This window comes from Papaver somniferum, chromosome 11, assembly GCF_003573695.1.
Source record: "Papaver somniferum cultivar HN1 chromosome 11, ASM357369v1, whole genome shotgun sequence".
NCBI classification, from domain to species: Eukaryota; Viridiplantae; Streptophyta; class Magnoliopsida; order Ranunculales; family Papaveraceae; genus Papaver; species Papaver somniferum.
In genome coordinates, this window is record NC_039368.1 from 12,334,779 (window position 1) to 12,351,505 (window position 16,727).

General features: G+C 37.7%; 1 protein-coding gene across 1 annotated transcript; it reads right to left on the reverse strand.

The window, feature by feature from the left end:
* Window positions 1–9,411: 9,411 nt before the first annotated feature.
* On the reverse strand, window positions 9,412–10,457 carry LOC113324123 (protein MAINTENANCE OF MERISTEMS-like). Its single transcript, XM_026572457.1, has 2 exons — window positions 9,786–10,457; window positions 9,412–9,675 (listed from the first exon to the last, which is right to left on the reverse strand). The coding sequence occupies exons 1-2, from the start codon at window positions 10,455–10,457 to the stop codon at window positions 9,412–9,414; spliced, it is 936 nt and encodes a 311-aa protein (XP_026428242.1).
* Between the last annotated feature and the right edge of the window lie 6,270 nt (window positions 10,458–16,727).

The window sequence follows — 16,727 nt, forward strand, 5'->3', positions numbered from 1 at the left end:
ATCCTTCCGTGAAAGACTGGATTTTTTGTCATTGCAATTGTAGACATATTGTCACAGTAGATAGTCGTCGGCTGCTTTTGCCTTTGTTGTAGGTCGGTCATTATTCTTCTCAACCATACTGCCTCACATGCTGCACTTGTTGATGTTATGTATTCTGCTTCGGCTGACGATAATGCCACCGTACTTTGTTTTTTAGAACTCCAAGAGATAACTTTTGTTCCCATACAGAAAACATAGCATGATGTGCTCTTTCGGTCTTCAATAGAACCTGCCCAATCGCTATCTGTGAAGCCAATTAAATCATTATCTTTTTCTCTTGTATACTTGATGCCAAAATCCTTCGTTCCCTTGATATACCGAAGAATTCTCTTTGCGGCTGCATAGTGTAACTTGCTTGGCTCGCTCATAAACCGAGAAACAATACTGGTAGCATTGACGATGTCTGGCCTTGTATTGTTAAGTAGATCAGTGAGCCGACTAGACTTCTGAATAAGGTTGGATCAACTTTTGTCGCTCCATCATTTTTTACCAATTTCTCATTGGTACCCATTGGAGTTGCAATTGGTTTGCAATCCATCATGTTGAACCTTTTCAGTAAGTCTTCTGCATATTTTTCTTGGGAAATGAATATTTCTTCTGGAGATTGTTTTACTTGAATCCCAAGAAAATATCTCATAATTCCTAAGTCTGTCATCTCATATTCTTTCATCATCTCCTTCTTAAATTTTTCTGCCATCTCTTGTTTTGTACTGGCATAAATTAAATCATCGACATAGAGACGGAAGATTAGAAAATCTGTACCTTGTTTTTTGATGTAGAGTGATGGCTCACTTGGACTCTTCTCAAATCCATTATCTCGGAAATACTTGTCGATTTTGTTGTTCCATGCACGCGGTGCTTGCTTGAGACCATATAGTGCTTTGCGGAGACGATATACCATTTTTTTCTTTTCCTTTGCAGACATATCCTTGAGGTTGTTCGACGTACACCTCTTCTTCAAGTTCTCCGTTTAGGAATGTCGACTTTACATCCAATTGGTAGACCTTCATTTTTAGTTGAGCTTCCATAGCTAACACCATTCGGATTGTTTCCATGCGAGCGACTGGGGAGAACGTCTCGTAGTAGTCAATTCCTGGTTGCTGGGAATATCCTTTTGCAACTATCCTTGCCTTATGTTTTTGAATTGAACCGTCTTCATTATACTTTGTCTTGTAGACCCATTTCAGACCAATTATTTCTTTATCAATTGGCTGATTGACAAGCTCCCATGTCTTATTTTTCTCGATCACTCGCATTTCTTCGTCCATGGCATGTCTCCATTTTTCTTCTTTTGCCGCTTCCTCATATTTTTGAGGATCTAGTGCTATAAATGCACAATTAGATGTATCATAAATATCTCTTAGGGAACACACCTTTTTAGGTGGGGCACTTGCTTCCGATGAACTTGGACTTTGTTGTGTTGGACTAGGAGATCGCGGGCTTGCTGGTGGAGTACTTTCTTCTTGACGTGGATGATCTGGCTCGTCTTCGATGAATAGTGGAAACTCGTAGTTGTCTGCTTCATCATTCCAATCCCATGATTTGAATTCATCAAAAATAACATCTCTTGAAATTACCAGTTCCTTTGTATCTGGCTTTAGAAGTCTATATGCTTTAGATTCTTCACTGTATCCGATGAATATTAGCTTTTCTCCTTTTTCATCCAACTTTTCTCTATGTTGGGATGGAATATGTGAGTATGCTACGCAACCAAAAATTCTGAAAGAAGTTACCTCGGGCTTTTTCTTATTCCAAGCTTCATATGGAGTTTTGTTGAGAACTTCTTTTGTTGGCGAACGATTAAGGATGTAGACCGCCGTGTTGACTGCTTCTGCCCAGTAACTGTTGGGTAGCTTCCTTGCTTTCAACATGCTGCGAGCCATTTCAACGATCTTGCGATTTTTTCTTTCCGCGACGCCGTTTTTTTGTGGAGTGTATCGGACGGTAAGCTCCTTCTTAATACTGTTTTCTTTGCAGTAGTTGATAAACTCATTTGAGGTAAATTCTCCACCACGGTCTGTACGGAATACTTTTAATTGATGGCCACTTTGCTTCTCTGCCAACGCCTTGAACTCCAGGAATTTAGTGAATGCCTCAGATTTTTGCTCGAGAATGTACACCCACATCATCTTGGTATAATCATCCACAAATAGGAGAAAATATATTCTGTTGTTGAGTGAAGTTGTTCTTGTCGGACCGCAGATATCGGTGTGCACCAATTCGAGGGGCCTTCTTGCTCTCCACGATTTGTTTGTGAATGGAAGTCTATGGAACTTCCGAAGAATACAACCTTCACATATTTTATCTCCACCGTTGATATCAGGAAGACCAATTACCATGTTCTTTGATTTTAGAACCTTCAAGGATCTGTAGTTGAGATGCCCGTATCTCATATGCCATAGCTTGCATTCATCTATATGATTGGTACTCATTGCACAATTTTCAATTGATGGCATAGATAAAGGAAAGACAAAATTTCCTGACATTTTTACTTTTGCCACCAATTGTTTATTAATTTTATCATAAATTGTGCATTCTCCGTCTTCGAAATGTAGTGAGTACCCTTTTCTTATAAGTTGTCCAACACTTAATAAATTTTGAGCTAGGCCAGGAACATAAAGAACATCAGATATGTATCGAGTTTTACCTGACCTTGTACGTACGGATATGACTCCTCTTCCTTCAACATTCTGGAACTTTCCATCTCCGAGCTTGACCGGTGGAATCTCTTGCTCCTTCAATTTTACGAAATATTCTTTGTTTCATGTCATATGGATGCTGCATCCGCTGTCGACATACCATATACCTTGCGCTTCTTGTTGCGAGGTGAGGCAGGAATAAAATACTTGATTTTGAGAATCATTTTTCTCGGAATAGTTGGCTTCATTATTTTTAAGCCAACAATCTTTTTCCATGTGATTTAAGTTATCACATTTGGTGCACTTGTACTTGCAATTTTAAGTTGCATGGCCAAACTTTTTGCAAACATTACATCGGGGATTTGAGGAGTAATTTTTTCCGTATCTTTGGTTGTTGTTATTTTTATAACCTCCTTTTCCTCTTCCACGTTCGCGGTAGTAATTTTTGGGTCCTTGATTTGATGTCGACCCTTTCTCGTGAGGTGATGTTGATGATGATCCCCCTCTGAAGCTTTCTTTTCTGGCTTCCGTATTTTTCTTTTCACTGAAATTTATTTTTGATTGAAATGCCTGCTCCAACGGTTTCTCCGCGAACCTATTGATTCTTTTCTCGTGCGCCTCGAGTGAACCCATTAATTCATGTACTGAGAGAGTCGATAAATTTTTTGACTCCTCAATTGCAGCGACGATATGATCAAATTTGAATGGTAAGCTTCTTAATATCTTTTCTACCACTCTTTTATTTTCAATGGTATATCCATAACTACTGATTTGATTTACTATGCCAGTAACTCTTGAGAAGAAGTTCTGGATAGTTTCATTTTCTTTCATAAGTAAATTATCAAAATCTCGCCATAAATTTTGTAGTTTAATGGAGATTACCTTTTCTGATCCTTGGAATGCTACTTTGAGAATATTCCAGGACTCCTTTGAAGTTTTCGCCACCGAAATTCGAGGAAAAATATCTTTGCTTACGCCCTGTTGTAGAAACAGTAGTGCTTTAGCATATTTCTTCTTATTTTCCTTATACTCCTTTTTCTTTGCGTCCGTCCATGACGATAGAGCTTCTGCCGACTCTGGTACTTTATAACCATCTTCTACAAAATCCCATAAGTCTTGTGAAATGAATAATTTTTTCATTTGTAAACTCCAATAATCATAACTCTCACCATCAAAAATTGGAATTAGACTTTGGGCATAATTGAAACCTTGAATACTTTGGTTAATTGCCATGGGTAGAGTTTTAGGATTACTGGGTTAGGATGGCTCCGATACCAAATTTGTTGGCACAATGCGGAAGTGAGACGGGTTTGTAGAAATGATTTAAGAAACAAAGATTGGTTAATTGAATGATAAGTGAGGCTTATATTAATTGGAAATGAAAGTGATACAATGGAACTTTAGTGTCGCAACTTTGGCTCACTCAATTTCTTACAGGAAAGTCACTTGGACTTGCACTTATCTCTCTAGCTCTCACTCTTTCTTTATCTACCTCACATGGATTTTCAGATGATATCATTTTATGGATTACTACTGATCGGCACTTGCCTATTTATAGATAGTCCATGACCGACCCACTCTTGTAAACTCTAGAGTATTCTACCACTTGACCGACCAACTAAGAAAAATATCTAGAGAAAGAATCATCCATATAATTGCCGAAGATGCTAGAAAAAGAAGTATCCAGACATCGTACTCTAGCTCCCCTTTTGGGCCAGACAAAGCTAGATTGTTCTGGGCTTTTCTTAACCCAGAAAACTAAGTCATACACTCTTCAAGATTATTCTAGAATAATCACAAATTAATTTATAATTTTAACAGTTCCCATTTATCAACTTGGGCGCCAAGCATATCTTCCTCAGTAGGATAGATATTATTCTCATTACGCCAGATCTTCAAATTATACCAGTACAATGCTTCTCTAATGATGGCACAGATGGAGAACTTACCTTTGTTAAAGGTGATATTATTTCTGGCCTTCCATATAGCCAGAATAAGTAGGTTACCATCTTTAGAGTGTTGTATCTCCCTCCTTCAGTCAGCCATTCGTTGACGTAGCTTTGAATAGTATTATCATGGTATGTATTGATTCTCAGACTCAGAGGAGAAGCAAACAGTACAGCCTGAGTATCCTGGCATTTTATGAACAAGTGTTCAATAGTCTCAATAGCATTATGACATAACCTGCATTCAGTATATGTCTTCCAATATTACCAGCAACTGCAAGTCCATTTCTTCAACATTCTCTACAAGAATAAATGAATTTTAGGAGGAACAGTCTTGACTTTCCGGAATTTCTTCCAAAAGTTGGAGTAGATGGTTGTCTGTTTTCTAAAGTATTCAAAAAAGATTTGGTAGTGAAGGTTCCAGCAGGATGATGAGTCCGGATAATCTTATCCTTTTAGTCAGTATCAGTTGTATAAAGTATGTGAATCTCCATAATCTTTTGGACATCTGACTGGCCGAAGAGCTGCTGCAGCTTGTTTTCATTCCATCTTTTGTCTTCCTGATTAATTAGATCTTTAACTTTCTTCAAATCAGAGTGAGCATCAATAATAATTTCAGGAATTTTGTTCATCAGATATGGTACCCAAGGGTCAGTTCTTATGTGAATGTCTTCACCATTAATAACAGACCAGCAACAACCCTTTCTTCTCTAAACTCTAGCATTGCACTCCAAGTGGATGAATGGTTTAAAATTTGGTTTCTACACTTCCCAGCAGCAACCCTGCGAGAAAATGATTGGAACTATAAAATATATTCTCTCCGTTTCCGAAAAATTGTTCACCTTTCCAATTTGGCCAATTTTTAGGCAAATACAGGTGTGGTGCGAGAGAAAAAAAAATCAAATTTAATGATACACAATTTGACAAAGAATTTTCATCACTCAATTTAGAATTTTTTGATGCAAAAAAATCAACACCACTGCACGAGGTGTATTTCTTTTCTTTTTTTTCTGATGCAAAGAATGCATAATATATCTGGACATAGCACCACGGGCAGTCGGCACTTACAAAACAGGGCTGAATTGGGGCCCTGAAATAGTAATTGGCGACCCCTAGCTACAGGACACAAAAAGGTCATGAAATAGTAATTGGGAGTTATCCCTTATCCCACCTTTTTAGAAATGGCTAAACTACCCCTGGATTATTAGTGTTAATTGAGTGTTGATTAGTTGTTAATTAATTTGGGTAGATTAAAATCAGATTTAGGGATAAAAATTTGATAAAAGAAAAATTGTGTTTTTGTGTTATGGAGAAGAAGAAGTTGAGTTTTGGGGGAAAACTTAGGGTTATTTGAAATGAGTGATTCTAGTGGAGAAATGATGTTGGTGAAGCTTCAAACAACATACATGATTGTGTTGATGGTGAGATTGTCTCAACTAATCCTATGGATTGGATGTTTGATGAAGAGATGTTAATAGAGGAAACTTTGATAATTGTTGCAAATAAAGATCCTTGCTCAAAATGAAGGAACCAATACTCAAAATGAAGAACCCAAAGCTCTAAACAATCAGGTAAACTTCCTATACTCTTCAAATCGCATGAATGGTGCTCCAAGTGGTCGATTCATGGTCACTATGCAACAGCTCAGTGTGAGGGTCGTTAGGTCGTGAGTATAATTAACTAACGACCCTGTAGAGTCGTCAATGAATTGGCACCAAAATAAACGACTCCATTGTTCAGTTATGAAAAATCGTCAATGAGGTTCCTAAAAGATGACGACTCCATCTTTTAGGTCATATAGAGTCGTTAACTCTATATTTAGAACCGAACGACTAAAAAATCTTTTACTCTCTGTAGCTATCACTCTAAGGGTCGTCAGTTAAGCATTACTATATACGGACGACCCTTTCATATTAAATGAGAGTCGTTTTTTATACATCTCTAATATTTACGACTCAAACTGTTTTTTTTTTTTTAATAATTTCTGATTTCATAGAACCATTTCATTGAATTGTAAAAAGTCATACATCTTTCATAGGGTTAAATACAATACATGATAACGATTCACTTCTACACTCAATCATAAAGCATGTAATTGTACATGGTTCCATTGAAGATAAAATAGCAATCATGTAACTCAAACTTTTTCCCACGAAACACCTCGTAGTATCCATACACCTTCTTCATCTGAAAACGCAAACGCAAACATACTTAGTTAGTATCGACCAAAGCTTTGGATAAGTTTTATCTCTTGTTTAAATACTTACTCTTATAGCACTCAGCATATCCGGAAAGGATTCCCTTACGGCCATAAATTCTCTTTTCAAAACATCACACTCGAATTTTATCTCCTTGAAGCGTTCCTTGACTTGTTTCAAAGACCTTGAGTTGCGATTTCCGTCCAATGCCACAAAAACGATGAATACGCGGTTCCACCAAGCATCCGATGTTTCATCAATTTCTTTGTCTAGACTTTCAAAGTGGTTTGTGACTGTCAACCAAGATCTTGCAATGGCGCAATTCTCTTCGGAAGTGTAGGGAGTAGTCATGGTGTTTGCTCTTTTTTTGAGAAGGAGAAGAGAAGGTTGATAATTAGGGTTTTGATAAGGAAGAGGTGAGATATGGGTCTCTATTTATAAAATTGAGCGACCCAACTGCCTCAACCACATTTGGTTGAGTTAAATTCTCCAATAAATGCAAATACTATCATGAGTCGTTACTAAAATTCGTTTACAACTAAATGACTCTTAGACTCAGTATATTTCGTTGTCAGGTTGGACATATATTACCGTACGACTCTAGAAGAAAACCGACCAGAATGGTGTATATATATTTATCAGGAGTCGTTAGTGTACACGGAGAGTCGTCAACCTTTGTTAAAGTGTCGACAATTGTCATTTTAGCAGATTGACGACTCTAATGTAAGATGAATCAAAGTCGTTAATCTGCAAAACATTTGTTGACGACTTTATGTGGTGTCGTTGATCTGCATATAATATCTTGACGACCCTCTGATTTAATGGTTTTGTGTTTTGTTTTTTAGTTGGTAGTTCGACAATGCTCCCAGCCAGAACCCGTATCTACATTGGGTCCGGATACCTCCTAATACTATATGACTGATTTGGTACGTTTACCTTAACCGAGTCGATATATTTATATATTCAAATAATTTTATTAGTGATCTCATGGTTGTCTAATTTAATTGTTTGCTCAATGTAGACATGGGAAACCAAGGATGACATCAAGGAATGACTTATCCCTAAGGCAAAAGAGAAGATGTGTGTGGTTGTTCAAAGTAGACACGTCGATGGTAACAAGATGGAAATGGTATATGCGAGAGAGTGGGTAAGAATGGAGAAAGTCACAAAGGAAAGAATTACAAGTATGAGAAGAAGACGACTTGGGTCTATAGAACAAATTCCAATAAGTGTGAATGCCCCGTTCAGGATTGTTTTCAAAAGACGTCATGAAGCCGATCTATTCCGATTGTATAGTATTCCGGACGGTCGTCACAACCATCCTCCACCCACAAGTTTATATGGACACCCTGCATATGCCCGGTTGAAACCACATCAGATGGATAAAGTTAGGAAGATGAAGGGATTTAGACCACTTAAGATCCTAAATGCAATAAGGGCGGAAGATAAGGATAACTTGTCCACCATTCCTACAATCAACGCCGCCAAAGCAACGATTAAGAGAACTGAATGGGATGGTAGGTTCATTATGCAACAATCAGAGTAGTTAGCAGAAACTCTTAACTACGCCATGCAAACTAAGGTGGGTCCGGTTGAGAAAGTGACTCATATTTTTCTTGCACATCCAAGGATGATGGATTTGTCTCAGTGTTTTTACCAGGTTCTATTCATAGATTGCACCTACAAGACAAACAAGTATAACATGCCGATGTTGAACGTGGTAAGCCATACTTCGGATAAAAATTCATTCACCGTTGCATGGTGTTTTATGGAAAAAGAAGAAATAGAGGACTATGTTTGGGCGTTGGAACAAGTGAGGTTGATTTATCGTGGAGAAGAGACGCCACAGGTTATATTTACGGATAGAGATTTTGCAATTATGAGCGCCGTTCGTCAAGTCTTTCCACTTGCTCAACAATTTCTTTGTACGTGGCACATCCAAACCAATCTTTTTTCTAATTGCAAGAATCAAATCCAAAAGATCCATACTAAGAAGGGTAATCAACGTTGCATTCAATGTGTTGGCAGTACTCAGCGTACATACGACTTTGCTCAGGTTCTATCACTTCTCCTTTGTCCGCTTTGCAACAAAATGACTTCATAAAAATCTTCACCCGTTCCCTCTGTTTGCATTCAAATACCAATTAAGATTAACATAATTAAAATTGTATGTAAATGATTAACACAATTCGAAAAATAAGTACTTACCACAAGCTTAAGAATGGAAGAGTCATCTCTAGTGTCGGCCGTAGAAGCATAGGAAGATGCTTTGTTGCTCCTCCTACCCGTAGTCTGATCAATCCTTATCACCCGACCGTCGGAGAAGCCTTCATACCATGGCATGTAATCATCGCTTACCTCGTGACCTTCGTTAACATGCTCCCACCAAGAGATGTTTATCCTACTAGTAGCCAAATGCCTATTATTCCAATGCTCAGTCTTAGGATCAGGTTCGTAAACAACAGCCAACGCCTTTCTGTCCACCTTGCATTTCTTTAACTTATATTTGAACGGTGGTACATAATCCTCATCAGGTGAATCTTGAATATACCCAAGCTGACGCATTACTCTATTCGGATTGTTCATTGATTATCCATAAGGGTAAACCAGAGGGCCATGGTAATATGCAAGATCTAGGAGTCCTCCTACTCTATCTTCCTTTTGGGGATCAAAGTTTACCTCTTTTCCTGTCATGTTGTCCAATTTTTGGCGCATGGCTAACAACTTCAAATTCTGAGTTTCCTCTTTGTCCTGACTTCCAGTGTACTTGTATCGAGTTCCTCTTGGTTTAGTGTTGTTCCATGTTGGCTCCAATTGGATGTCTCCATCATCTTTGATCAATGAGAGGAAATGCTTGTAAATCCACACTTGAAACAGCATTAAAACAATAAAAGAAAGTTAAATCTAAAAATATAGAACAACAAATATTACAAACAATGAACAAATTTTATAACTCAAATTACCTGAAGTAAAGCCAAATTCCCGTTCATTTGAGAAGTTCGCTCCCGGGAAGCCTTTGCCAGCTGAGCGTTCAAATGTGCTACTATGGCAGTCTCCCACGAATACTTACTCACCTCCTCCAAGGGATCCAAAAGTTGGAGAAGGTTGACGCTGACTCTGTTTCCTTTGCTATCGGGAAATATAACCGAAGCAAGGACATACAACAAGTATGCGGCTGCCGTTGCATGAACTTCCTTCTCAGAGAGTAGTTCATTGTCTCCGTCTTTCTCAAGTGACCCCGCATACATCTTCCTAATTTCCTTAAGTTTAAACTCTTTCTTTGGGTACTTCTTTCCCTTCACAAAAAGACCATACGTCATCTTTTCATCCCATCCAAACAACTTCTCCGTCAATTCATATATTTTTTTCCAATCTAGGTTTTTCTTGAACTTGTCACCCGTAGATTTCCCCTCAACCTGCAATCCTAGAATCTTTTCTGCGTCTTCGGGTATCAATGCCATCTCGCCAAAAGGGAATTGGAAAGCATCGACTTCGCCATAAAACCTCTCAGTAAAACATGATACTGCAGCCTTGTCATATGCAATCACGGAGTTTTGAACGGCAACATACAAACCTGAGTTTTCAACAATGTCTCGCACTCTTGCACATTCACCTTCTAGGGGCCATTTTTTCATTTTTGCATAAGAAGATTGGTGTCTAAAAAGACGCGTGGAATTCTTATGATCCTACGAAAGACAAACAAATAGAATTAAAACATAAGAAATTAAATATCAACGAATCATATGAAAAGCAAAGTTGAGATCGTTACCATTGTCTCATTGATGGTACGGGCCCACGAGCTATCATATCCAAATAGAACTTTGCCGCTATCTTTAGGTTCACCTCTGGCTTTCCCACAGGGTAGACGAGTAAGCTGCAAACGCGTGGGTGGAATGTGTCGCGCATGTTTTAGTAGTTTTAATGCGGTAAATAAGAGTTCGTTGCTCGGATTTGTAAAGATTTAAAAATAAAGATATATACAGAAAATATGTCACAAGATCAAGAGGAACCAAGACTCAGGATTCCAATGTGTTTCACATTCAAGTGGCTCAGAAAATAATCCTAGGCGATTATAGCTCAAAATAAAACAAATATTAACTCTATCTTTGCCAAATTAGATTCCAGAAAATATTACTTGTATATTATAAGCATGGCACATCAAGAATACCTAGGACTAAGCATGTTCCATCAAACAAAATCACAAGTAATTAATAGAAATCATAAATCAATTAAACTCGGTGCAAAAAGTGAATTAAGAATTATTTAAATAACCACATGGCTGAAAAACAGCTTCCTCCATCATCCCAGTATTGGGGTTTAGCTACTCATAATAATCGTGTTCTCAAAATACATACTTGATGCTCAAAATATGATTAAAAGAGTGAAAAATATAAAACAGTGAAACTACGACCCTCTATAAGCGTCCAGAGAAGAACGATACCAGGGAACTGCAGTAAAGTAACGATACTCCGCTGCTGCTGTTGATGCTGTGGAAAATAAGACTGCTCTGTGCAGTCTGTTCTTCGTGATCTTCAAGGTCCTCTAATGGCAGCAGCAGCAGCAGGCGGGAATTGCTGCTAATCCTTCTTCTTCGCTCCTCTGCGTCCCAAACCTTCCCCAAACTCTTGATAAAGCTTCTCTGAACTCCCACATGACTTTTTATACTCGACAGGCCCAAAAATCCCTTTGTTTAATCATGAATATCTTCTATTATTCTTCACGGCCTCGTCCGTTATTTCTTTCCCTGTGGACTCTGATTTCTCGTTAATAGCAGATATTTGGTTTTTAATAACTTTCCAAACTTTGTTAAGATAGGATAGAAGCAAATCTTATGATATCTTGTGCTGATTAATCACCATATCTTCGAAATATGTTCACGCTCCTGCTGTTGACGCTGTCTTCCTCCAACAGATTATCCAGCCCATTTTGATTAGTTAAACTTCCCAAACTAACTTTGTTTGATCAATACAAGTCCAGCCCAATCATTTACAGCGATTGAATCTCGTTAAAACAGCCCGAGAATTCAACTCCAAAATCTGCAGCGTCTGCATTAAGTATTCCCGCCAAAACCAAATTCAAACAAAGAAGATGACCTCCCCCTATCCAGTTCAGGGGTGTGAATAGAAAGTGGTCACCCCTTATCAAGTGGGTGCCCCTTATCCAAAGCAGAAGAACCGAATAACAAATGTCCTCCGGGGATGCTCCGCATAATTTTTCGAGCCGATTTTTCCAAAATTATTTATTTCCAAAAAAATACCTACAAACACACAAAACACCATAATAAGGACGAAAACGAGTACTAACAAAATACACAAAAGAGATGAAAATAGACACATAAATGCGTCTATCAAATACCCCCAAACTTATTATTTTCTAGTCCTCGAGCAAATTTATTCTAGAAAGGAAAATCATTTGAACCCCTAGGTGGCCCTAGTGGCGGAGTGTTGTCTCCGGAGGGTTTACCAGAGGTGTACCCACAAAACCTTTACTCCAGACCCTAACTATCTACGCAAAATCTTGGAAAGGACTAAAGAACCTCCTTGGTTGGCATACTTATAAATTATAGGAGGAAGTACCCTGATGCGAAATTCCAATTACTGTACACGAGTTTTCACTCAAGCATACTAAAATTCATATAAGTGACAGAGCTCTACTAAGATAGTTTCACGATGGACATCACACTCGGAGTCAGACTAATCACATGAAAAGATTAAGAAGATGGAAAAAGAAAAATGTAGATGGTTTTGATGTTAACCAAATGATCGATGTTTCACATATCTGTCTGAAGTCCACTGCCAGAATGAACCTATCCTAATGGACTGAGATACCGGTCTGACTAATATCAACACAACTGGCATATACAAGGGAACCAGTGGTCAATAACTTAAATCTAGATCAACAAACTGGCAAATACAAGGGAACCAGCAGTTGACTACACAGAACAATAACAATTTTTTTTTAACGGCATGAATAGATCTTTTGGATCCAAGCGCATGCTTCTTGTCAGCATATTACACGATAGTTCCCACGGGTCCTGCATTCCACGCTTGCTTAGGCGACAAAAGCAGGGAGAACACACGCATATTGCTACCAAGTGTTAATATTTATTCCTATTGGTCTAATTGGTCCGGTCTCAACTTTTTTTTTTATTTTTTTTTATATATATATAGTAACTCAATCACTCTAATTCACCCTAGCAGTGGTAACAACTTGAATCGTGTGCCCCACCTAATCACTTAGAGAAACATAGTTTAAAATGAAAAATAAAAAATAAAAATAGAAGTGAAAAGGACTCAACGAAATATGGTGAAACTATCATGTTATTTCTAACACCTGAGCTCTGTGCTTTTATGAATAGACTCTTTAGATGTTTCCATCTATTCAGATTGGTTCCTCAACTACTACGATCAAAATGCTTCCATCCACTTAGATTAGTTAGTGCAATCCTAAATAGCCATAAATAACTAAGCTCTGGAGTTTATTTATTGCAACTAAAAAGTTTCTCCCATACCCCCAAACTTAAATCTAACATTGTCCTCAATGTTCTAAAGATGAAACTAAAAGCATGAACAAGGAGAAACTGTTACCATTTGAAGCGAAAGAGTTAAGGAAAGATATTACCGTGTTGCATGAGCATGGGATACCTCCTAAGAAGTGCTAAGTTTAAAGTCTTCAGCCAGACTTAGAAAAGGATTGGTCAACTCGAACCATAAAGTGACAGTCGAAATAACTGTGGGTCTTCAAAACCAAATAGAGCTGACCATAGGAAACTGCAGTGAACCAAGAAAATGGACAAGGATAGCATGCCCTTACCTAGTTTCCTGAAAACTATCGCTAATTGTGGTTCAGGTTCTATGAAAGGGTCTAAATAGAAGGTTTTCATCGGTTGGATTTCCTCAAAGCTAAGATACGGTTCAGGTATTAGAGTCTGGAAAAACTCAACTAAGAAGTTAGAAGCACATAACAACAACCTGAATAACTGGGGATCCTCTAAGTCAATCATATTTGACTCACACAGCTGACCACAATGAAAGAGGTGGTCTTCCTTAAGAAAATGTGTCGACCCTAATATCCTAAAGTGATTAGGTTTAGTCTCAAAACTTAATAACCGACACATCTTAAAATCAAAAGTTCCCACAATTGGTTGAAAATTTTTTGGTGGGAAAACAAAGTCAATCTTGGTATCATAGCCTGGGTTAACCACATCAACCAGAGGATGGGTTTCTAACAACTGAGCTTCTCTATGGACATCATTAGGTTCGGGAAAACATGTATGAAGATAATCTTGTAATATGGTTGAGGCATAAATGTCAAGTCCTACACGAGGGAACTTTCTAAGAGTTAAAGCACATGGAGAATGATAATCACCCTCAAACTTAGAGTTTTCAGTGTCTCTAGAAAGACTAGTCACAACTTCCCTAATTTCTAGGTCATCAGATTCCTGGAAATGGTCAATTGATTCTTCTAAGTCAGATTCATCCTCACTCATCTCTACGAGTTCATCTTCTTCGTCTAAGACTATTGTTTCTAAATCGCTAGACTCTAAAACATTATTCTCAGAATAAACTCGTTCCTCTAAATCATTATCGGCTTTGTACACAGGAAATACTACATCGTCTAAAACGAGGGTATCTCTAGTCAAATCCTCGTCCTTTTGAATAGGTGAATAATTATTAAAATTATTTGGATTTGAACTAGAAATAATATTATCATTGTAAAGCTCAATTGGAGTAACCATTTCCTGATTACTATTCCTACATAAGTATGATTCTCTATCAACACTATCCTCATCATAATAACATGAAAAATATCGAACCTCATCAAAACAAGTAGTGTTACCAATTCTAACCTCGTCATCTTGATTATGCAAATAACTATCCTTATTTTTAAAGGTATTATTGGAAACACTATATTGGAAAGTAAGATTATTTCGAGCAAGTCTTTCGTTCGGCTCAGCCATCAGCTTGAGGGATTCCTCTATAGAAAGTTCACTCATAATTGTAGTTCTTTCGTCTATAATTACACTATTCATCTCATCTAACTTACGCGTCGACTCAGCTAACTCCCTGAGGGACTCTTCTAAAGGAGGAATAGGAACATAGGGATCATAAAAAGGACTAATTTTCAATAGTTTGATTGTATCCTCTAGAGACGAGGAACTAGTACTATAATATTCTTGCTCGTAAGACTGATGCATGTGTGGATAGTAATTGGGCTCACCAGGGTATGACCCATATCCTTCCAAAGGATGGCGTTCCCAACCACTATTCCCAACATGGTCATAAAAAGGATGATGTCCATATTCAAATTCAGGTCGATACTCATTGTATTAGATTCTATCATACCAGTTCGACATTCTTATTTTCAAGGGAATTCTACACAATCACAAACAAGGCTGACTCGACCAAATCAAACCTATAAAATCTAGCAAACAACAAGCATGATGGCTCCACTTAGATTGTTTCTAGACTTGCTTCTATCTCTCGAAGGGGAATTCGTTACAATTTAAGCAAACCCCTCTGGAATCAATCCGAGTGAAAGTAAGTTGAATTGAGGCGAGGGAAGCTCAGTGGAGCTTTGATACCCAAGGCCTCACCGCTATCACAAGGCGGCGCAGTCACGCATTCAACTCACAGAAACCATTATGAACTTCAAGGTGTGCTTAAGAAAGTAACCAATATCCTTCGAAATTTTTTCCTAATAAGCGCGTTACCCTATCTGTTTCGTTCTATTCCAAATTTTAAAGCTTGGGTTCGCGTTAGGTTTTGTTTTCCTAAGGCGGGCAAGAAGGGAGCGGTGATGAAATCCGAACCCTTATCTTGTATTGGCCAGGCCTTGCCCTTTACTAGGAATTTAAAAACAGTCCAAATTCGTCCTCAATCAATGAATCACCTTAAGGAATACAGTAACTCGCTTACAGGAGATTCACGAGTGTTTCGATGGACTTACCTCCCGTACTAGACGGGGGATGAACCGTTGAAGTCGACTCGGGCCACGACTCCTATGTCATGTACGAACCCGAGGGGCCGAGACGATATAGTAATCGTCGTCCTTCCCTGCACACAGTTTATATAATTTTATTTTTTTTAATAATACCCTTCCGTAGGGTTAAAAAAAGAATAAAGTCCAATTGTTTAAAGTCCAAAGTCCAAAATAAATAAATAAAAAAAATTACAGTTTTCCTCACACACTCTAAAAAAATTAAAAATTAAAAATAAAATCCTAAAATTGTCTTTTTTTCTTCTCTTTTCGCTTTTCGCTTTAAGCTTTTTCCTCTCCAAGTCCTTAGTGCTCCACTTCGAACCTGTAAATCAAAGAAAAAAAAAACAAAGTAAAAAGGAACAAATAATAAAAAAAAAACCTAAAAAAATAAATAAAAATAAATCTATAAACAAGTCCGCGTCGGTGGCGCCATTTTGTTTTAGTAGTTTTAATGCGGTAAATAAGAGTTCGTTGCTCGGACTTGTAAAGATTAAGATATATACAGAAAATATGTCACAAGATCAAGAGGAACCAGGACTCAGGATTCCAATGTGTTTCATATTCAAGTGGCTCGGAAAATAATCCTAGGCGATTATAGCTCAAAATAAAACAAATATTAACTCTATCTTTGCCAAATTAGATTCCAGAAAATATTACTTGTATATTATAAGCATGGCACATCAGGAATCCCTAGGACTAAGCATGTTCCATCAAACAAAATCACAAGTAATTAATAGAAATCATAAATCAATTAAAATCGGTGCAAAAAGTGAATTAAGAATTATTTAAATAACCACATGGCTGAAAAACAGCTTCCTCCATCATCCCAGTATTGGGGTTTAGCTACTCATAATAATCGTGTTCTCAAAATACATACTTGATGCTCAAAATATGATTAAAAGAGTGAAAAATATAAAACAGTG

What these genes read in the sequence shown, in the direction of transcription:
- LOC113324123 (XM_026572457.1), bottom strand. Translation starts at nt 10,457, where the DNA reads ATGAAAAAATGGCCCCTAGAAGGTGAATGTGCAAGAGTGCGAGACATT. An exon ending in GGAATTTGGCTTTACTTCAG is followed by an intron (nt 9,676 to 9,785) that starts GTAATTTGAGTT and finishes TGGATTTACAAG; the next exon opens with CATTTCCTCTCATTGATCAA.